The 23243-nt window shown below is 38.8% G+C and overlaps 1 protein-coding gene across 2 annotated transcripts in view; it reads right to left on the bottom strand.

The window, feature by feature from the left end:
* PTPRO (protein tyrosine phosphatase receptor type O) overlaps positions 1–23243 on the bottom strand; it is a 285274-nt gene that overhangs the window by 77184 nt on the left and 184847 nt on the right. For both annotated transcript variants that reach the window (XM_024257382.3, XM_024257383.3), the window contains exons 5-10: positions 22354–22797; positions 20351–20512; positions 15644–15840; positions 8792–8912; positions 7447–7640; positions 4120–4231 (exon numbers count right to left, since the gene is read on the bottom strand). In XM_024257382.3, coding sequence (XP_024113150.2) covers positions 4120–4231; positions 7447–7640; positions 8792–8912; positions 15644–15840; positions 20351–20512; positions 22354–22797 — 1230 coding nt within the window. The remainder of the gene's footprint in view (positions 1–4119; positions 4232–7446; positions 7641–8791; positions 8913–15643; positions 15841–20350; positions 20513–22353; positions 22798–23243) is intronic.

Genomic DNA, 23243 nt, shown 5'->3' with positions numbered 1-23243 from the left:
GGTATCAGTGGAGTTATTATCCAAGTAGGATTAAAAAACTTAGAGTCCTGTAAACTAAGTCTCTTTCATTTACTTGCAGCAAAGACGTTTATGGTAATAAAGAACAGTAGGATACAAGGGCAGAAAGATAGAAAATCATAGTACTACAAGCAGGATAGAAGACAAATGTTATTTCCATAAAATAAGACATTATTATTGAGAGCGTCTAGCCCAGTGCTTTGCAGAAAACAGGCTCTTAATAAATGTTGCTGAGTGAGTAGTGAGAGAAAGAAGGGAAGAACAAGTTTTTTTTTTTTTTTAAATCATGCCACGAAGCTAAATTCTAACACTGAGCTTGCTACTTTATCATCTTACACATTTAAATTTTAAAAAATTTAAGCAGGGAATGCCTGTGATCCCCACATTTCGGGAAGCTGAGGTGGGTGGATCGCTTGAGTCCAGGAGTTCGAGACCAGCCTGTGCAACATAGCAAAACCCCATCTCACAAAAAAATTAGAAGATTCAGCTGGGCATGGTGGCACACCCTGTTGTCCCAGCTACTAGGGAGGCTGAGGTGGGAGGACTATTTGAGCCCAGGAGGTCCAGGCTGCAGTGAGCTATGAGCCTGCCACTGCATTCCAGCCTGGGTGACAGAGTGAGATCCTGCCTCAAAAAAAAAAATACTTTTATTTTATTTTATTTTATTTTTATTTTTGAGGCAGGATCTTAATCTGTCACGCAAGCTGGAGTGCAGTGGCGCAATCTCAGCTCACTGCAGCCTTGACCTCCCAGGCTCAAGCATCCCTCCTGCCTCAGCCTACCAAGTAGCTAGGACTACAGGTACAGGCCTTTTTGTATTTTTTGTAAAGACAGGGTCTTTCTATGTTGCCTAGGCTGGTCTCGAACTCCTGGGCTCAAGCAATCCGCCCATCTGGGCTTCCCAAAGTGCTGGGATTACAGGCGTGAGCTTCCACGCCCAGCCAAAAAAAATAAACAAATAAAATAAAAAATTTGCTAACTAGGGAAGAGAATTCATCACAAGCTTTATACTATATAGGCTCTGAAAACATATTTTAATTACCTTTTTAAAGTAACTGTTAACTCTGATTATTTTAAAAAACAAATATACAGTTGAATTTAAATTCCATGTGTATGTTGGTTTGAAGACAGTCGGTGTTCCATTGAGATACAGCACGTCAACTAAAATCTATGGAAATTTTCTATAAAGAATCATTTCCCCTAATATGATGCTAATACTTACAACAAACATTCATAACTAGCTATGCTTTCAAAAATATTCACTGAAGAATTTGTAATATATAAAGTAAAAATGCATTTCTGTTTCATGTGAAATATGAGTAGCATTTATATATTGCTTAGCAATAAAATCTTGAAAGATCAACAACGCATCTAACAAGTAACACAAATCTACATCATATTTCAGAATATTCTACTAAAGGAAAATAACCTTGGCTTCCTTATAGCCTCCTAATATATTCTAAAATATTTCATCATATACAAGAACCTATGCATATATTTCTTCAAAGGATATTTTCTCATGTCCTAATTTTAGTGAGGAAAAGAAACATCTTTAAAATTGCAAACCCAGAAGTATATATCTTTCCTCTCACATGTAGGATTTTTATTTCCATGTTGTTGCTTTAAAACCTAGCATATTGCTAGAAGACCACAAGATGTCACTATTTGTTTATTAATAATTTGGCCCCTCCGCATAATTACTATGATTGAGGGCTAGCCAGCTGAATTGCCTAACAAAGATGGTAGACTTGATTTCCTAATAAATCACACCTAATTCAAATATTTTGTTCCTATTTTCTTTTATACCACACAATTTGGAAAATTCAAAGCATAGGAAAGTTAAGCATGAGATTCTTATTTGCTTTAAATAAGAAGGTAAAAAAATCACACACATGCGTTTTTACTTTATATATTACAAATTCTTCAGTGAATGATTATTTTTGAAAGCATAGCTAGTTATGAATGTTTGTTATAAGTATTAGCATCATATGAAGCCTGTTGGGGGGTGGGGGCAAGCGGGGGAGAGCATTAGGACAAATACCTAACATATGCGGGACCTATCAACCTAGATGACAGGTTGATAGGTGCAGCAAACCACCATGGCACATGTGTACCTATGTAACAAACCTGCATGTTCTGTACATGTATCCCAGAACTTAAAGTAAAGGTAAAAAAAAAAAAAAAGAAGGTTAAAAAAAAACCTACTAGAATTTTCAACTGGTTTAGAAAATAAGTATAAAAGTGATAATAATCTATTATAATAGTGACTTACATTACACGATTTAATTCTCACACATACTGTGAGGTATTTATTATTATTATAGCCATTTTATAGATGTGAGAATTGAGACCATCTCTGTCAATATGCTGAGACAATACCTGTAGACTGCTGGTTCAGTATCACTTATTTATTTGACCCAGGAACAGATAGAAAATCATCAACATCAGTACATTGGAGACAATAGACTGCTTACCAGGTAAGTAGCTTGTTTATTAACCATAGTTTATTGATCCAGACTTGCTATGTCCATTTAAACTGTTATAAACTATGCCCGATCCTAGTCAGTTTCCCATCTTGAAAGGCATACCTTAAACTGCTTGAGCCAGGAAGCCAAATCCTATTAATATTTCATTTCTTTTGTTCCCCTTAAGGGACAGTGCAAAGACTGTCAGGGTCATGTTCAATATATTCAGTTTTGCTCTACTAACCAGTTGTCTCTAAGTAGGCTTTAGTACCTATTTAGCTGACATTTTAAGGGGTTCTACTGGTGAGAAAATAGAAGCCCAGAATCATTAAGATAATTCAAAATTTGACAGCTAGAAATGAGCAGTCCCAGGTTGAGATGTTACATCTGAGCTTTTTCCAGACAACTGTCCTGGTGAGAAGGAAAGAGCATTCTCAGAAAGTTTATATCAATATAGTTAAATTATAAGAATTATTGATACAGTGAAGTTTACTTATAATTAAATATGTGATTATCATTATAGGCAAAAGCCTAACAGCGCTTGCCAAGTAACTGCTATTTTCTCCTTTTTTGGTATTGTTTCACTTTTCTGCTCTAATATTACTATTAAAATCTGGAACAAAAAGTGCTCTGGATATTGGCTAGTAAAGAAAAGAGACATGCTTATGTAAGTTAATTGTGTAAGAATTCACAGATGATTGATTTCTTTCCACTTTTTTTACTGATAAATTTCAACAGAGTAAACTAGATGTCCACTGAGGAAACTATTTGCCAAAATTATTCCTCTAAGCAGTATTTTTCTCCTCTGTTTTCTCAGGACAACTCTAATTACAACCTTGTCGTTCGATAAAAGGTTCTTGAAACGTCTTAGTTCAAACAACAAGGGTTAATGTTTCTTTGATGAATTTCCCCTTTTCATTGCTATCTCTGACTACTGATGATGCAACTACATAATTTAAGGTTTCCAAGGATCTAAGACTAATCGTTTTTTAAGTGCTTAAACTTTGTGTCGTGTATTTTGCAAAGTAGCTTATATAATAATGAAGTTGTAATAAATAATAACAGATAACTGATACCATTATCATCCCCATTTTCCACATTAAAAAAAACATGTTTAGAAACGTTAACGTGCTCAAGGTTATATGTGGTATGCAGAGGGTCTATTCAAATCCAGATCTATCTGTCTCTAAACCCTATTTTTTAATTTCCACAATGGACCCTACTACAGTCAGCCTATGACTTTAAAAATGGCTTAATTAATAAGAAAATGGAGGCACTCTAACAAATATAATCATCGTATGGGTAAAATCAATTGACTGTGCAGTGTGAAGCTGATGGCTGTGCCTGCCATATTTCTATTCTAATCAATCCCAGCCGGAGAGTACATAAATCAAGGTCAGTGCCTCAGAATAAAAATAAGTCAACGGTGGTAACGCAAGATAAAAATGGTATTTTGATTTTTAAAGATTATCAACTAAACAAAATAATGAATGATCAGAATCAATATTATCTCCCATGAAATTGATGTTCACCCAGTGCTGGGTGAATGACTGGCACTTTCTAGAGATTTGGAACCTTGGTAACTCCTCACAATAATGCTCTCTCTTTGTGGAACCATTCCCCTCACACGCCTCACCTGTTATGAAGCTGATGGTAGAGCTGTCACAGCAGCTCAATTCTGGATCTCCCCACGTCACCATGGTAACCCGGAAGTTGTAGTACCATGCTGGCAGCAGATTAGCTATTCTCTGAATGAGAAAAGCAAGCAAGGAGACAAAAGACTGTGGGAGAAAGTACTATTTTTGGAGTAGAGTTACTTTCATAAAAAATTAATAAGTAATTTTAATTTTCCTTTATATTGTCTTTTTGTGTTTCCTAAATTTACTATAATAAAATATTCTTTCCAGAATGAAAAGAGACATAAAGTAAAATACAAAAATATAAATTTTTAAAAGTGATTTAAAGATATAGAGCCAAAGATTCCCAATATTTGTTTTGTTTTGCAATTTCCTAATATTACACACGTGAAATAGTGCTTATTTATAAGTGACTGTACATACATTTCTCCCTATTTCTAAGACAAGTAACCTCTCACAACTCAGTGTTTTTTCAGTGTAAACCACGAACAGGAGTCCTTCAGAGTCTTCAACTGGGTAGAGAGCAATTGCGTACTTTGTGAATAGCCCATGGGTAACCTACACTTTTCAAAATTATCTCAATTTCAGAAAGAGCAATTTTTACCTGTTTTCTTAAAAATCATCCTCTAAAAGCCTGATATTAGAGGTATTTAATTGATCTGTAGATGCTACGAAGAGTCATCATTAAAATTAGGCAGTGTCAACTAACTATTGAATGCCAAAGGGAAATCTCTTTGTGTTCCTCCCCAGGATCCAGGAGAAGCAGTAAGCACTTGATTGCTCTATTCTGTGCTTAGGAAAAAATGTTGATTAACAACTACATTCAATTAGAGATGACAGCTAGCTTCACACAATTATCTCTTTCTCTCCCTCTCAAAACAAAAGGGAATCCCAAAACCCAAAAGCAAAAACAATGAAAAAAACTTGAAAATAGCCATACCTATGTGATATGGTTTGGCTGTGTCTCCACCCAGATCTCATCTTGAATTCCCACGTGTTGTGGGAGGGGCCTAGTGGGAGGTAACTGAATCATGGGGGGCAGGTCTTTCCCATGCTGTTCTGATGATAGTGAGTAAATCTCATGAGATCTGATGGTTATTATGAGGGGGAGTTTTCCTGCACAAGCTCTCTTGCTTGGTGCCATCCATGTAAGACATGACTTGCTCCTCTTTGCCTTCCACCATGATTGTGGGGCTTCCCCAGCCACATGGAACTGTAAGCCCAATTAAACCTCCTTCTTTTGTAAATTGCCCAGTCTTGGGTATGTCTTTGTCAACAGCATAAAAACGAATGAATACAGTAAATTGGTACTGAGAGTGGGGTGCTGCTGAGAAGATACCCAAAAACGTCAAAGCGACTTTGGAACTGGGTAACAGGCAGAGGTTGGAACAGTTTGGAGGGCTCAGAAGACAGTAAAATGTGGGAAAGTTTGGAACTCCCTAGAGACTTGTTGAATGGCTTTGACCAAAATGCTGATAATGATATGGACAATGAAATCTAGGCTGAGGTGGTCTCAGATGGGGATGAAGAACTTGTTGGGAACTGGAGCAAAGGTGATTCTTGTTATGTTTTAGCAAAGAGACTGGCAGCGTTTTGTGCCTCCCTTAGGGATTTTGGAACTTTGAACTTGAGAGAGATGATTTAGGGTATCTGGCAGAAGAAATTTCTAAGCAGCAAAGCATTCAAGAGGTGACTTGGTGCTGTTAAAGGCATTCAGTTTTAAAAGGGAAACAGAGCATAAAAGTTTGGAAAATTTGCAGCTTGACAATGTGATAGAAAAGAAAATCCCATTTTCTGAGGAGAAATTCAAGTTGGCTGCAAACATTTGAATAAGTAATGAGGAGCTGAATGTTAATCCCCAAGACAATGGGGAAAATGTCTCCAGGTCAGGTCAGAGGTCTTCATGGAAGCCCCTCCCATCACAGGCCGGAGGCCTGGGAGGAAAAAGTGGTTTTGTGGCCCAGGCCCAGGGTCCCTGTACTGTGTGCAGCCTAGAGACTTGGTGCCCTGCATCCCAGCCACTCCAAACGTGGGTGAAAGGGGCCAACGTAGAGATCAGGTGGTGGCTTCACAGAGTGCAAGCCCCAAGCCTTGGCAGCTTCCAAGTGGTGTTGAGACTGTGGGTGCACAGGAGTCAAGAATTGAGGTTTGGGAACCTCCACCTAGATTTCAGAAAATGTGTGGAAACACTTGGATGCCCAGGCAAAAGTTTGCTGCAGTGGGGCAGGGCCCTCATGCCCTCTGCTAGGGCAATGTAAAAGGGAAATGTGGGGCTGGAGACCCCACACAGAGTCCCTACTGGGGTACTGCCTAGTGGAGCTGTGAGAAGAGGGTCACCATCTTCCAGACCCCAGAATGGTAGATCCACCAACAGCTTGCACTGTGCACCTGGAAAAGCTGCAGACACTCAATGCCAGCCTGTAAATGCAGCCAGGAGCGGGGATATATGCTGCAAAGCCACTGGAGTGGAACTGCCTAAGACCATGGGAACCCACCTCTTGCATCAGCATGACCTGGATGTGAGACATGGAGTCAAAGGATATCATTTTGGAGTTTTGAGATTTGACTGTCCCAGTGGATTTTGGAGTTGGATGGGGCCTGTAGCCTCTTTGTTTTGGTCAGTGTTTCCCATTTGGAACAGCTGTATCAATGCCTGTACCCCAAGTGTATCTAGGAAGTAACTAACTTGCTTTTGATTTTACAGACTCATAGGTGGAAGGGACTTGCCTTGTCTCAGATGAAACTTTTGACTGTGCACTTTCGAGTTAATTAGTTAAGACTTTTCGGGACTGTTGGGAAGGCATGATTTGTTTTGAAATGTGAGGACATGAGATTTGGGAGGGGCAAGGGGCAGAATAATATGGTTTGGTTGTGTTCTCACCCAAATCTCATCTTGAATTCCCAAGTGTTGTGGGAGGGACTCTGTGGGAAGTAACTGAATCCTGGGGGCAGGTCTTTCCCATGCAGTTCTTGTGATAGTGAATAAGTCTCATGAGATCTGATGGCTATTATAAGAGGGAGTTTTCCTGCACAAGCTCTCTTTGCTTGCTACCATCTGTATAAGACCTGACTTGCTCCTCCTTGCCTTCTGTCATGATTGTGAGGCTTCCCCAGCCACGTGGAACTGTAAGTCCAATTAAACTTCTTTCTTTTGTAAATTGCTCAGTCTTGGCTATTTCTTTATCAGCAGTGTGAAAATGAACTAACACACTATGTGTATTTACAAAATAATCAAATTTAAAGATAATTTTTTAAAGACGCATTTGGTACATAAAGGCTTGCCTGTTCCCATAGGAAAGACTGACAGTTGGTTAAGGGAAGATTACCACGGATGCAGTTAAGGAGACAGTTGCTGCTATTTCATAGTAGGTGGTCCACTCTGATGTCATTGTAGCAGGGTTGAAATAAAACATTTCAACCACGTATTTTCTGAACACGCCTAAATAAGGTCTGGTCCAGCTCAGAACCACTGCTGTAGGACCCAAAGGATAGAGCATTAAATCCTTTATTCCTGTGGGAACTAAAAAGAAGAGGGCAGGGGGTAGAAAAAGAAAGTTAAGAAGGAATGTCTTAGCAATGGCCTCTAACTTCTACTTAATGACCCGAGTTTTCACTCTTCTGATACAATCCTTCCCTCTCTCCCTCCCTCCCTTCCTTTCTCCCTTCCTCCCTTCCTTGCTTCCTCCCCTTCCTCCCTCCCTCCCCCTGCCTTCCCCCTTCCTCCTTCTCTCCTTTCCTTTCATCTTTCTTTCCTTTTCTTTTCTCTTTTTCTTTCTTTCTCTCTCCTCTCGCTCTCTTTCTTTCTTTTCTTTCCTTTTTTCTTTCTCTCTTTCACACTCTCTTCTTTCTTTTTCTTTCTTTCTCACTCTCTCACTTTTTCACCTTTCTTTCTCTCTCTCTTTCATTCTTTCTTTCTTCTTTTCTTTCTTTCTTTCTTTTTTTTTTTTTTTTTTGAGACAGGGTCTTGCCATGTTACCAAGGCTAGATTAAAACTTCTGGGCTCAGCTGGGTGTGATGGCTCATGCCTGTAATCCCAGCACTTTGGGAAGCCAAGGCAGGCAGATCATGAGGTCAGATCGAGACCATCCTGGCTAACACGGTGAAACCCCGTTTCTACTAAAAATACAAAAAATTAGCCAGGCATGGTGGCATGTGCCTGTAGTCCCAGCTGCTCAGGAGGCTGAGGCAGGAGAATTGCTTGAACCTGGGAGGCGGAAGTTGCAGTGAGCTGAGATTGCACCACTGCATTCCAACCTGGGTGACAGAGCAAGACTCTGTCTCAAAAGAAAAAAAAAAAAAACAAAAAAAAAACCCAGACAAACAAAACAAAACAAACAAACAACTTCTGGGCTCAAGCAGTCCTCCCACCTCAGCCTCCCAAGTAGCTGGAACTGCAGGTGTGTGCCATGGCACACAGCTTTACTCTTGTTTTGTAATCATTGAAAACTAAAGTAAGTATGTTTGCCTCTGATTTTTTCCCCTAGTAATAAATATTAAGAATGTTTTCCAAGTATACAATTCTAGTTACTTATTACTCTGAAGGTAGCATATTGGATGAACTAACATAGACCTTCCAAATACGATGATAATGATTTGAGCTTGCACATTGCACCCCTCCAGTCATTACCCTAATTTATAGGTCAGTCATTCTTCTTGTGGCTAGCAACTTACCAATAGCAAATGTCACAGGATCTGAAGGTGGTCCAATCAAAGGGCCTTTCCTTAGGTATATTACAACCTGGTACTGGGCACCAGGAACCAGATTTTCAATAATGGGTTTGCTTGAGTTCACCTTTAAACCAAACACCCGATAAGATTTATTTAGAGCTGGGATTTCAGAATGTTACACAGAGGCTGAAATAATATTCAGAGACTCTTTTTGGAATCACAGATGACTTTGAAATCCAGAAGGCTTTACTGAAGCTGTCAGATTCCAAAATTAGGATGATTTATAGTTTATGTGAACATTGAAGGGAACCTAGAAGATTCAAATTTTGTCTATTCTAAGCCCTGTGAACTGCTTTATACCCATTAGTGTCAATTATAACTATGCACACTAGAGACACATCAGCGTCTAACCATAATCAAATCAGCAATACCATGAGGATAGTTTGACATTCTAAATTGTAGTGTCAGCTGATTACATACAAAGATCAGTACAGAAATGTCTTTAGTCTCTTGTCACTTAGAAGCATATAATATCTAATTATAGACATGAAAATGACCACCGGGAACAGTGGCTCACGCATGTAATCCCAGCACTTTGGGAGGCCAAGGCAGGCGGATCATTTGAAGTCAGGAGTTCAATACCAGCCTGACGAACATAGTGAAACCCTGTCTCTACTAAAATACAAAGAAAATTAGCCAGGCATGGTGGCAGGTGCCTGTAATCTCAGCTACTCAGGAGGCTGAGGTAGGAGAATTGCTTGAACCCAGGGGGCAGAGGTGCAGTGAGCCGAGTTTGTGCCACTGCACTCCAGCCTGGGCAACAGAGTGAGACGAGTTCTCAAAAAATAAAAAAATTAAAAAAATTAAAAATAAATAAACAAATAAATGGAAATGACCTTAGAGATTACCTAGTCCAAAGGGCTCATTTAATAAATAAAGTAAAGCCAGAGAATGGCCAAGGTCATATATTTAGATGCAGTGTTGGGACTGGAAGCCTAGTGTTGGGACCGCTAATCTACACTATGGGCAGGTCACTGTGCTAAGCATCGAGATATCCTGGTAAGCACCCTGTAAGGCTGCTGTAGCCCCCTAAAATAATATTGAAGAGAACATTTCTCATTTAGATGAGACCTTCTTTACTGTTCTTTCTTTTATTTTCTTTTTTTGAGACAGAGTCTTACTCAGTCATCCAGGCTGGAGTGAAGTGGCGCGATCTCGGCTCACTGCAACCTCCACCTCCCAGGTTCAATCGACTCTCCTGCCTCAGGCTCCTGAGTAGCTGGGATTACAGTTGTGCACCACCATGCCCAGCTAATTTTTGTGTTTTTAGTAGAGACGAGGTTTTGCCATGTTGGCCAGGCTGGTCTCGGACTCCTGACCTCAGGTGATCCACCCGCCTGGGCCTTCTAAGTGCTAGGATTAAAGGCGTGAGCCACCACACCTGGCCCTGCTCTTTTTTAAAAAAATTTGGATACATAACAAATACCTTATGGAGAAAAATAGTGAGAACGTATAGATGAATAAAATGCATTTATTAAAGTTGAATGTTGGCACGCACAAGAATTGATAATTCAACTAAAAGTTTAAGGTGCTGCTTTGACCTTCAGTGTCTCTAATATTTAAGACAGTATTGCTTGGTGGAAAGAACACAGGTTCTTTTTTTGGACTACCTGGAATCAAATCCTGACTCTACTCATTATTAGCATGGGGGTTTATTTATGCTTTATAATTTATTTAAAATTCTTACCTTGGTTACTTCATTGCTAAAATATAGGTAATAAAATTATATACCTCATAGAGTTTGAGAATGTTTAAACCAGAGTATCAATAAATATTAACTTTTATTCATCTTATTAACTTTTTGGACTCTCGGATACATAAAATTGTGGAATTACTCCAAGGAGGAACATGAATCAATGGAGAACAATGTTGTTTACAGCTTATCTATGCTGTTAGGTGTTTTTTAGAGTCTCATTAAGATTTTAAGGATTCATACAGAACTGGTGATATGTTATGAATTTTAAACCTTTTCACACTGGAAACTGATTATGCACAGTAGAAATTATGTAATCTGAATTGGTACAACTTGCTCTACATGTAAGTAAAATGAGCCATATACCAAAATTTATTTTCCACCGGCTTGAACAAAATAAGATTACACTGAATTAATAAATTGGCATTTTCATTCTTTCTTTCATATTTATACTCTTTCGTATCAGGGTTTCTTGCACAAGTTTTAGATTTTTAATTCTGCTAGAAGCCATATAGGCAGATTTAGTCAACTAGATCTCTTCATCTGATAGTTTCCCTTCCTTCTTCCTTCCTTCCCTCCCTCCCTCTTTCTCTTTCTTTCTTTCTTTCTTTTTCTTTCTTTCTTTCTCTCTCTCTTCCTTTCTTTCTCTTTCTTTTTCTTTCCTTCTTTCTTCCTTTTTCTTTCTTTCTTCTTTCTTTCTTTCCTTCCTTCCTCTTTCTTTCTTTCCTTCCTCTTTCTTTCCTTCCTTCCTCTTTGTTTCTTTCTCTCTCTCTCTTTCTTTCTTCTCTCTCTCTTCCTTCCTTCCTCTCTTTCTTTCTTCTCTCTCTCTTCCTTCCTTCCTCTCTTTCTTTCTTTCTTCTCTTTTCTTCCTTCTTGAGACAGAGTCTTGCTCTGTCACTCTGTTGCCCAAGCTGGAGTATAGTGGCACGATCTTAGCTCACTGCAACCTCTGCCTCCTGGGTTCAAGTGCTTCTTGTGCTTCAGCTACCCAAGTAGCTGGAATTACAGGTGTGCACCATCATGCTCAGCTTATTTTTGTGTTTCTAGTAGAGACAGGGATTCATTATGTTGGCCAGGCTGGTCTCAAACTCCTGGCCTCAAGTGCCTCTCCTGCCTTGGCCTCCCAAAGTGCTGGGATTACAGGCATGAACCGCCGTGCCTGGCCTGATAGAGAATTTTCTAAAGAGACAAACTATGATAAGAAGGTGTATATTATCCACAACTAAGCAATATTATTTTATTTATTTAAAATACACTTTATATGATAAAACATATATGCTTATTGTAAAAACTGTTCACCCAATAAAAGAACAAATGAAGTAAATTGGAAGTCTTGTTTGTTCTTCTCCTCCCACAAATCCTGACATTTTGAAATGCCTTCTTCTAGACCTTCTTCTAACATATATACATAAGTAATATGCTATTAAACCACATAATGTGTTATATTATCAACATCGCTCCAGGCTGGGTGCAGTGGCTCACGCCAATAACCCCAGCACTTTGGGAGGCCGAGGTGGGCAGATCACCTGAGGCTGGAAGTTTGAGACCAGCCTGGCCAACATGGTGAAAGCCCGTCTCTACTAAAAACACAAAAATTAGTGAGGCGTGGTTGCTCACTTCTGTAGTCCCAGCTCCTTGAGAAGCTGAGGCAACAGAATCGCTTGAAACTGGGATGTGGAGGTTGCAGTGAGCCGAGATTACTCCACTGCACTCCAGCCTGGGTGACAGAGCAAGACTCCATCTCAATAAACCCCCCCAAAACCAAAAAAAAATTGGTCCATTTAAACTTAACACATTGTAGACAGCTGACTATAAGTGTAAATGCTGACCTAGCTCATTAATCACCCATTTTGCCTATTTAGAATGTTTAGAATAATAAAGAGCATAAGGAGTATAGATTGTTTCATGGTGATGTTAAGGTTTCTTTCTTTTGATAATATTTTAGGAGTTGATTCTAACTATTCAAATGACTACCTGGAATCATAGCTGTTTAAATATGCCACTATAGCTGGGCATGGTGGCTCACGCCTGTAATCCCACCACTTTGGAAGGTCAAGGTGGGCGGATCATGAGGTCAAGAGATCGAGATCATCCTGGTCAATATGGTGAAACCCCGTCTCAACTAAAAATACAAAAACAAGCTGGACGTGGTGGTGCGCACCTGTAGTCCCAGCTAATCGGGAGGCTGGGGCAGGAGAATCGCTTAAACCCAGGAGGCGGAAGTTGCAGTGAGCCCAGATCATGACTTTGCACTCCATGCTCCAGCCTGGCAACAGAGCGAGACTCCGTCTCATAAACAAACAAACAAACAAAAATATGCCATTATAATAAATTTATCCTAGGCATATTATACTTTTTAAAATAAGAAGTAGCTATGGGCATATACATCATATTACTTAAAAAATGACAAGAGGGTAATTGGATTACAGATTACCTGACTTGGAATAAATTAAAAACACTAATTTCCATCCTCCCCAATTTCTGAATATTTACTGAGCTGCTAACCCATATTTACATTTCTATGTTTCTCCATGCCTTTTTATTTCTCCTTGACCTCCTTGGGTGTGTGTTGGAGGAGGAAAAGTGGAATGCCTCTGCATTCTGCATGTTAAGTAATGTGTTTTATTTTTTACAAAATATTTCCACACTCTACTCCCCCTTAATTTCCACTCATTTAGCATCCCAATATTTTTCCTGACTGTCTTAATCTTCATTCCTGAGAATTTAGTTGAGTCCAATGTCTCTCCAACTGGATACCAGTTCTATTCCTCTTCAGCTAAAGGAATAAGGAGAAAAACGTACTACAGAGCATAGCTAATCGAAGTAAGTATATGATAGATAATTTGTTTTTTTTGTGGAGACAGAGTTGCACTATGTTACCCAGGCTGGTCTCGAACTTCTGAGCTCAAGTGATCTGCCCAGCTTAGCTTCCCAAAGTGCTGGGATTACAGGCATGAGCCACTGCACCTGTATATGATGGACTCTTAAATAATAGGGTTGAACTAGATGATAGTGTAGGTTCCTTTGAGCCTGAGATGGTCTTATTTCCACTTTATGTGATCTTCTTTCCATTGGTGCTTTTCTACACATTTATTTAGTGGCATAATGGACTATAGTGGTATGATATTATACAAATCTCAAAAAGTTCTTGTGGCAACTGAGCTGATGTCTAGCATGGTGGTCTCTTTCCTGTACTCCCCTTTAAATATTAGTCTTCTTGCTTATAATCCTTAATAGGACATTTCATGTTCTGTTTTCCTATTTGCATTTTGAGAAGATATTGTAAAAGTACATTTGGACTAGTCTTTTCTGGCTCACTGATAATTTACAATATCTATCTCTACCTTTAGCCTTTGTATTCTTATGTGAAAGATATACAATGTGTACACTAAGTAGGGCAAGGGGAGAAATGTACCTTGAAGCAGTTGAGTTCTAGGTCAAGGTCTGTAGGGGAAAACACATTTTTCTGTCAATGTAATGAGTCAGTCATCTTGGGTACGCTCAGGAAAGGAAGCTAATAAGTTACACAATGAACTGTGATTACTAGTTAATCGGTTTAGCATATTTATTCCTTAATTTAATTCAACTCAAGGGGCGCCTCATTCTCAAGCATTCTACGGCTTTCTAGTGCTCCAAAGAACACGATTCCTGAATTCATCTTATCAATTTACAATTTATCATTGTTTGAATTTCATTAAATGCTTAATTTTCCTGGGAGGAACGGAAACATCCCAAATAGCTCTCATACAGCAAACATCTTTTGTGTGCATTACATTTCCAACGTACTCCACATGAATTGATAATTATTTTTTTCCTTTTAACTTTCGGGAAGAAAATGTGTTTATAAGACACTAAGAACCACCACATTTGACCTTGTTAAAACATAAGGCCAGAATTTAGAAATATAGGACTGGGCCCCAGGTTCTCAGGGCATCTGAGAGCAAGGTCCACTCTGGGCTCCAGTTGCATGGTTTCACTAGGGATTGGTCTGGTGTGTGCATTCCTTCTGCTAGCCACTCATGGGACTACTGAGTTGCACACCATCTCTGCCTGCCCCTCACTCTCCTGTGCACAGCTGTCTCCTATATATTCTTCAATGCTCTTCTCAGTTGTGACTGCTGAGGGGGTAGTTTTTTACTTTATATTCTTTTTTTTTTTTCTTTTCTTTTGAGATGGAGTCTCACTCTGTTGCCCAGGCTGGAGTGCCGTGGTGCGATCTCGGCTCACTGCAGCCCCCACCTCCCGGGTTCAAGCGATTCTCTTGCCTCAGCTTCCCGAGTAGCTGGGATTACAGGCACGTGCCACCATGCCCGGCTAATTTTTGTATTTTTAGTAGACATAAGGTTTCACCATGTTGGCCAGGCTGGTCTCGAACTCCTGACCTCAGGTGATCCACCCGCCTCAGCCTTCCAAAGTACTGGGATTACAGGTGTGCGCCACCGCACCCAGCCTACTTTATATTCTTTACATTTTTAAGTTTTTTTTTTTATTTTTCAGCAAGAATACGTTACTTTTACAGTGAAAATGAAAATTAAAAGAATGGAAAAAAGTAAAACAAACAAACAAAAAACCTTCCAACGCTCTGCTTGGTTGCCTCCTCCTCTGCGATGTTTTTTCCAACCAGTTTCCAAATCCTCTTTCCCCTTCATCCATGTTACTCATACTCAGCTCCTTCTTCTGTGAACTCCTCTGGACTCTCATCATTCATTTTAAGCTGAGGCCTTATTCCATACAGTGCAGTCATTGCATGTTCACTTATCTATTGTTCTCACTAGATTATAAGCTCTGCAAGAGCAGGATGTTAAAAAATTTCTAACATCTATCTTAGTACCTGGCACATCATAGATGCTCAGCAAATTACCTTGAATAACGAATGAAAGAGAAGAGAATGTGACCCTCCTCTGAAGAGAAAGGGAGATGACAGTGCCATCAAAAAGCCATTCCCACTCATTTCTGGCCCCTCTGGCTCTTGGGAACACTCATAGAACACACCCATCCCAGCAGACCTCAGCCTGGCTTCCTGCAATTGCCTCCTTGGCATTGCCCTATAAGGCTGTGCTTAGGTGGGACTGGCGAGCCCATCCACATTTCCTCTCCTTTACCTGAGTGCAGTACTGCTTTTCAAGCCTCTGGCTCTCCTTTTGTTTCTGGCAGGTCAGTGACACCACAGACACAATGGTGCTGTTGTAGTTCTCTTGGGAAGACGTCCATGACATCAAGGCAGTGGTTGAGCTTAAAACGTGGACACTCACGTGCTGCGGCTTCTCGGTCAGTTCTTCAATCCACTCTCCTGAAGGACCTGCACATTTCAAATTGGAACACAGGGGAGGCTGCATGTTACACTGATTGAGATAAAAGATTCTGGTTTTAAAAATCGTGTTTTCTTTTTGCCCTTACGATGAGATTCAAAGTAAGATTGGCAGTCAGACTGGCAACTCTTCAGGTCCTCTGTCCAGCAGCAACCCTCTACTCCTTGACCTCACCTTGATCTAAACAGCAGCCTCGGCAATAACAGCAGAAACAAAAGTGCCACTTCAATCGTCGTGTGCATGTGAGAGTATTCTGGTAAATTCTCCACCAGAGAAAATTTACTTCTCTTTTAACGAAGAGTGAGCGTGACAGTGTGGCATTTCATCAGGGTTTATAATTCCTTTGCTACTAGGATCTTTGGTCTCTAGGAATAATTACTTTGAGATTCAAATCAGCCTCGACTACTATCCTGTGAAAACATTTGAATTTGGCAACAGTGAGAACAAAAAGGCAGGCTGTGATTATATTAGAGAAGAAACACACAACAGGCTGGATCAATTAAAGAAGCTGGCTAAAACCTAGGTGATAATTTGAGGAACACAACAGGATCCTTACCATGAAATATCTCCATAGAAGTGCCCATCCTTAGCTTTGTTCTCTTATGTTCCTAAAGTGGTTCTTAACACAGTGCCTGACACCTAGTAAGGACTCAAGACATGTTAAGGTGATGATTATCTACAGAAATTCCCTGCTGAAATGCAAATGTGAAACTTCCATTTATTTGCTTAGGATGCATTTCTCAGCTCCTTAATTTAATGCTGTATTCCTAGGCTGAGACCCAGGAGAGGAAAAGGAGCAAGTGGCTCTACTGCGGAGGATAGACTAAGGTTCAGTGTAAATGGTGCAAGGGAAATGATAATAAAAAATGATATTAATTATAGTAAAGAGGTATGGAACCCATTATATATTTATATATTTGTTCCTGGCAGATCAGTGACACTACAGACACAAGGATGCTACCGTAGTTCTCTTGGGAAGATGTCTAGGACATCACAGTAGTGGTTGAGCTTAAAACACGGATGCTCACATATAAACTGCTTTTCAGCATATAAACTGTTTTTTAGCATATAAACTTCTTTAAGTTTATATGTGTTACACATTTCATTCCTATTTATTTATTTATTTATTTATTTATTTATTTATTTATTTTGAGATGGAGTCTCACTCTGTCACCCAGGCTGGAGTGCAGCCTTATCTCGGCTCACTGCAACCTCCACCTCCTGGATTCAAGTGATTCTCCTGCCTCAGCCTCCCGAGTAGCTGGGATTACATACAGGTGCCCACCACCACACCGGGCTAGTATTTGTACTTTTAGTAGAGAGAGGGTTTCACCACGTTGGTCAGGCTGTCTTGAACTCCTGACCTCAGGTGATCCGCCCGCCTTGGCCTCCCGAAGTGCTAGGGTTACAGGTGTGAGCCACTGTGCCTGGCCCCTTTAACTTTTATAACAAGCCAATGAAATAAGTACTTTTATTAAATCTCACTTTTCAGATGCGAAAACTGAGGTAGAGATAGAGTAAGTCGAGCTAGGATTCACACACAGGAAGTCTGATTCCAAAATCCATGCTCTCAATCCTGCATGAGACTTCCTGGAGCGCTATGAAATAGTCAAAATTTGGAGATAGGATAATTGCACTAAGACTCAGTTTGGTCATTATTAGTGGTGCAATTTTGGACAAATGAGTTAACTTCTCTGAATCTCAGTCATTGCATCTGTTAAATGGATAAATCATGGAATTTTAGAATTGAAGAGAACTTTAGAGACCCACTGCCTTATTTTGCTGATATGGATTGGCTCTGTGTCCCCACCTGAATATCATCTCGAATTGTAATCCCCACTTGTCGAGGGAGGGACCTGATGGGAGGTAATTGGATCATGGAGGTGGTTTCCCCCAGGCTGTTCTCAAGATAATGAGGGAGTTCTCATGAGATCTGATGGTTTAAAAGTGGCAGTTTCTGCTTCTCTCTCTGTCCTGCCACCCTCTGAAGAAGGTGCTTGCTTCCCCTTCGTCTTCTGCCATGATTGTAAGTTTCCTGAGACCTCCCTGGCCAGGCAGAACTGTGAGTCAATTAAACCTCTTTTCCTTTGTAAATTACTCAGTCTCAAGTAGTTCTTTATAGCAGTGTGAAAATGGACTAATACATTTGCTGATGAGGAAACCGAGACCCAGAGGTATAAACAAGCTGCCTGAAGTCATAGAGCTAGTAAGTGCCTGTGACCTAACCCAGACCTCCTGTCTCTTGAGTCATTGCTTTGTGACAATCTGATTAATTTACCTCATAAGGTTGTTGTTGGGATCAAGTGAGATAATATGTGTTAGAGAACTACATAAACGTGAAGTGTTACTACTGTTCTGAAGAGTACTGGTGTAGTGGGGGCACAGAGGGTGAAGGTTGGAGGAAGCAAAACAAATTCAATTATTTAATAGTTTTACCTTATGACTGACTTGATAATCAATCCAAGGACATGGGTCATTGCAGGCTAAATGAAAATGGGTTTTGTTATCAAATATTCCTGAGTTCTAATCTTAATTTTGACACTTGGGGAAGTCGCTGAACTTTCTGCGATTCAGTTTGTTTTTTAATGTGAAAAATGGGGGTAATAAAAGTGTTCTCTTCATAAGGCTATTGGCAAACTAGTGCAAATTCCTACCTGAATTCTCGTCTCTGGGAAGGCATTCAAAGCTACATAAATGTAAATTATAATGCAACGACATAAACATATAATAAATTGTAATGTAATAGCTCAACACCAGAATATGCCAAACAGTTTGGTCAGGAAAAACGGACTGCAAATATACTTTAGCTGGTGTGTGACTACATTATGCTGAGCAAATGTAAGCCACCCTAATTTGTTGCTCGTTTACCCAGTTAGGTGTAAGTATTTATGTCTGCGGTATCCATTTTTTAAACCAAAGAAGTATACATGGTACATCTGAATAGCTCATTACCAGAGAACAGAATATCCTAAGCACTTAAAAAGTCATTCTTTTAGCAACAGAGAAAAAACAAAACTTCTGGGAGCCTGTATTTTTCTAGATAAATATTAAGATGCAGCTCTTTAAAGTAATCACATTTTTTAGCAATTCCGACATATTCTCAATGGCACTAGTCGCTTTGGATACTCTGAGAATAAAGCAGAGTGCATGAAGGATACTAGTGGTTCCATAAATATTTCTTGAATGTACAAAAGAATGAATAAATATGCAAACAGTATAACTCCAGCCTAGGATTTTACAATTTGACATGAGAAGCAAGATGTACACAAAATAAATCTAGAAAAATACCACACACTAATAAGTTCTGTGTTTTGTGCTGTGTACTATGAGACAGAATAGGAATTCAGAGAAGAGAAAAGTCAGAAAGACCAGAATTATTGTGGAGTTTTCGTGGAGGCTGTTCACACATGCGGTGGACCTGTACTGGTGCAGAAAGAGACTATTTGGTCAGTGAGGCATTTTTAGTCTTATAGGAAGAATGAAATACTCGACTTTGTTCTCTTTCTTACGTAATCACATGTCCAAGGTCTCTCACGCTTGAAAGACACACAAGGCAGTTGGGAATACCCTTTCTATGCATCTGATAAATCTTTAAGGCCTTTCTTTTGCCAGAGGTGACATTTTTGGTTTTTCTTTTAAGTAAAAATATTATATGGGATATTTTCAACATTTTTAAGCTGCTACATAAACTGAGCTCCTCTTCTGCTCTCATCCATCCTTCAACGAAAGGTGGTATTTTTCCTTTCCAGAAGGCAATAGGATATGTGGTGGTTATCCTTTTCTGAAAGCAATTTTTATTCTTTGCCTTCTGGTTTTTCTTTCTACTGATCGGAGGCACATATAACTCCTGATAGGGTAGGTTACTGATTTTTGACCTCTATACTTCCAGTAAACATAGTCAGTTTAGCTAAACTCGTTATAGAGGCAGGCACTGTTTGTGCAACCTTCAGAGGCTAGCTTTTGCTGTGCTGTTATGCTTATGGAACGGTAGAGGCCACGCTAGGACTTGACACTGGGACTTTCAGGTTGCTCTAGCCATGACTTTTTCCACCAGTTTTATGGAGACCATCTGGGTGTACGCACACTTGAAACTTTGTCTTTCTTTTGAGCCTCACAAGCTCAATACTCTAATGAGATTTTTCACAGTCCTATAATATCATTTCATTATGTGCTCAAACAAATGTCGTATTTCCCAAACTGTATGTCCACATCCTTGGAGGCTTTGTTATGGCTAATGTGAAAGGTCAGTTTAATAAATGTTCAATTATCACAATAGTAAAAAAAAATCCTCAAGATAAACCCCTGGATAGGATTGCTACTATTAAACAAGCATATATTTCCTCTGCTATCCAAAGCTTGTGGATCTCAGCCTCTCCTGATCTTGAAGACTTCTCATCATCCCTAAGGTTTGTGAATAATTGACATCTGAGCATCATTAATCCCACCAGTTCCATTGTTCTAGCTCCCCAGTAAGTGTAAAATGATCTCTTTGTTACTTACTGATATAAAAGCTGAGCGATTTTGCTGACTGACTTTTTCGAGTTTCACAAGATCCTGAGGAACTAAAGGTTGTCACAGATAACTTATATTTCCCAGGTTCCTTCAGTTCTGCAATAAATTCATGTGCTTCTTCATCCACCATCAAATATTCAGTAAAGTTCTCTAAATCATATATAAAAAACAGAAGATATATGAATAGACACCTGGAAAGGCCCTGGGTATAGACAAGTCAATTAATGAAAAAAAATTAGGTATTTTAAATGTTCCCTCCTTTTGTCAAGTTCAATTACACCTTTAAACTAAAGGTACTATTAAAGAATAATAAATAAGAGTTCAATATTTTTACAATCTTCCAAATAACAAAACTCAAATATGACGTTAAAATCAATAAAACTAGGGATGGGTCTACACTGTGCATCTTTATGTATTCCTACCCAACAAAATTATGTGTACAAAATAGAAGTAGATAATCAGGAAAAGATAACAATTGTTGGCTTTCTCATCATGAGGTAAGGGCTAAAAAATAACCAGGATCAAATATCTTGTAAGTTCTTTGTGGTAGTATTAACCATCCAGAAGTGCTTTAACATTTATTTAAAATACATCTAATTTTTAAGGTATATTTTCTGATGTACCCCTGAACTTAAAGTAAAATTAAAAAATAATAGTTATGGTAATATTTTTCCTTTATCCATTTGCTTTCAGATCTTCTTAAAGAAAGAATTATTTCACACTGCATCACAGTCCGTCCATCCTCTGCTGCTTATTACTTCATTTGAAGTCATTATCATCAGTTGGTGACTACAACAGCTTTCAAAAGAAGACATTGAATCAGATAAATGCATAATAGAAACTTCATGAGAAGAGGCGTAAAAGATTTTTGTAATGACAAGATCCTATTTGCCACAGGAACATATTTAGGAACAGAAAAATAAATGATAGATTAAGGAAACTTTAAAAAAAATAGGAAATTCCAGGAAAATGACTTCTGACTCAAATAATTAAGAATTTTCATTTTATGCAATATTTGGGTATGATTGAATGCTGTATAATCTTGTATAGAAGAATCCACAGATTTTGTATCTCATGCTATTAAGTAAAATAGGAGTAAACAATATGTCAGTATATGAGACTACATGGTCCTTAAACTCTCACCCTAAAAATAAGGCTATCACTGTAACTTCAAATTTTTACAGATTATAACTTCTGCCACTCAAACTACTAGATCAGAAAATGAAAATGAAGTATATTACTGGAAAAACTAAACAAACAACAAATAACCATAAAAATCTACCAAACAACAATTGAGGTAGGTATCATGACCCAAACTTGTTGAAAATCATGGCTCTACTTTCCTAAGTTAGTGGCTAAAATATAAAGAATGAATCTCAGATGCTGGGTTACTCAATGCAAAATATGATATAGTAGCTATATGGAAATGTCAGTAGCTGTGTATTTTCCATTTTACTGTCAGCTTCTCTTTGGAAAACTGTGGTGCTTGTTCCAGAGGGGCACACCCTAAAGGGAACAAGAGCGGCTGGTTAGCAGGACACATGCCTCATATTCTTGAGGAAGTAGTAATGTTTTCATAAGTATTACTTTGCTGCCATGTTTAAAAATTTGCATATGAGAAAACAGAAAATTTCTCTAGGATATGGTGTAATATTCTGGGATAGTTAGATCTTTAGTTCAAAATATTTCCAAATATGATGTTTTCCTCATTGTTCTGAGACATGAGAAATAGCGGGCAGTAAAATGTATACAGTTGGCAGTACTTACAACTTGTGAATCACCCAAACCTTCTGATTCTTATCCAGTCTATTTATTTGGGTTTTCTGCTCTCAGTCTGCATTGGATACCCAATTAAATTCTTCCCTTTCTTTACCATTATTCTTTGGCTAGTAACTGTCTATGATCAGTCTTTCTAAACTCAAATTTAAAAACATTTCAATTCCCCTTCCTTTGTATCAGTTCTTATTTCCTCTGATTTCCTACTGCTTTACCTTCTCGTTCAATATGGATATGGAACCCATCAAAAGCAGTGGGTGGTTTGGGTGGTAACCAGGTCAATATCATTTGCACAGGGAAAAAGGAGAAAGAGCCTGATGTTGACTTCTCTGTCTCACTGAGTGTACTGTTATTTTCGTATTCCATGGGAAGTACGCTGACAAATTCATCTTCACTTTCAGGAGCTGCAGATGCACTGTCCCACCAATATGGCTGAGACGTAGTTTCATAGTCACTGCTATTAAAATCAGGCCAACCGGAAGAAATGTTGCCCGAGGGAATTTCAGGAGTTTCTTCTGTAAAATGGAAGAGTTTTTCTTTTCCTATTGTATCTTGTGATCTCATGAAGGATTCCTCTGGGAAATTGCCACTCTGTTCTTCCCAGTTGTTTCTGTTCAAATTTACGATACGAACGGAAATATTTTGAGGTGGATAAGGGGCTGTAAGAGAGAGAATTTTCATTTTCAAGTAATTTTTAATTCAATTAGAGTGAATACTTAATCTCTGAATGAGTCAGGTACACAAGCAGATTTTTAAAAGTGGAATTTAATTTAATACACAGACAAATTTACATCAAGATAAACTGTGTTTTTTTCCCGCATACATACTTCTAACATTTTGTGGATGATGTGTACCTATTAACATACCACTAGTCACACTTCAAATATGTTAACTTGCAATATTATGCTTTTTGAAGTGGTAATTCAACCACTTCTAAAAGCAGAGTATGTAAATATTTTTCAGTTTATCATAATCTCACTTACAAAAAAAGTATCTCTGTTCCTGGATTTTTATTACAAAAAAAAAAAAAACAAGTATAGTGTACTTATAGCTATGAAGATGAAAATACTCCATGTGACATAGTTGCACCTACAAGAGTTGCATA

This window comes from Pongo abelii, chromosome 10 (genome assembly GCF_028885655.2).
Source record: "Pongo abelii isolate AG06213 chromosome 10, NHGRI_mPonAbe1-v2.0_pri, whole genome shotgun sequence".
Lineage (NCBI taxonomy): Eukaryota > Metazoa > Chordata > Mammalia > Primates > Hominidae > Pongo > Pongo abelii.
This window is presented reverse-complemented; position numbering and strand designations above follow the sequence as displayed.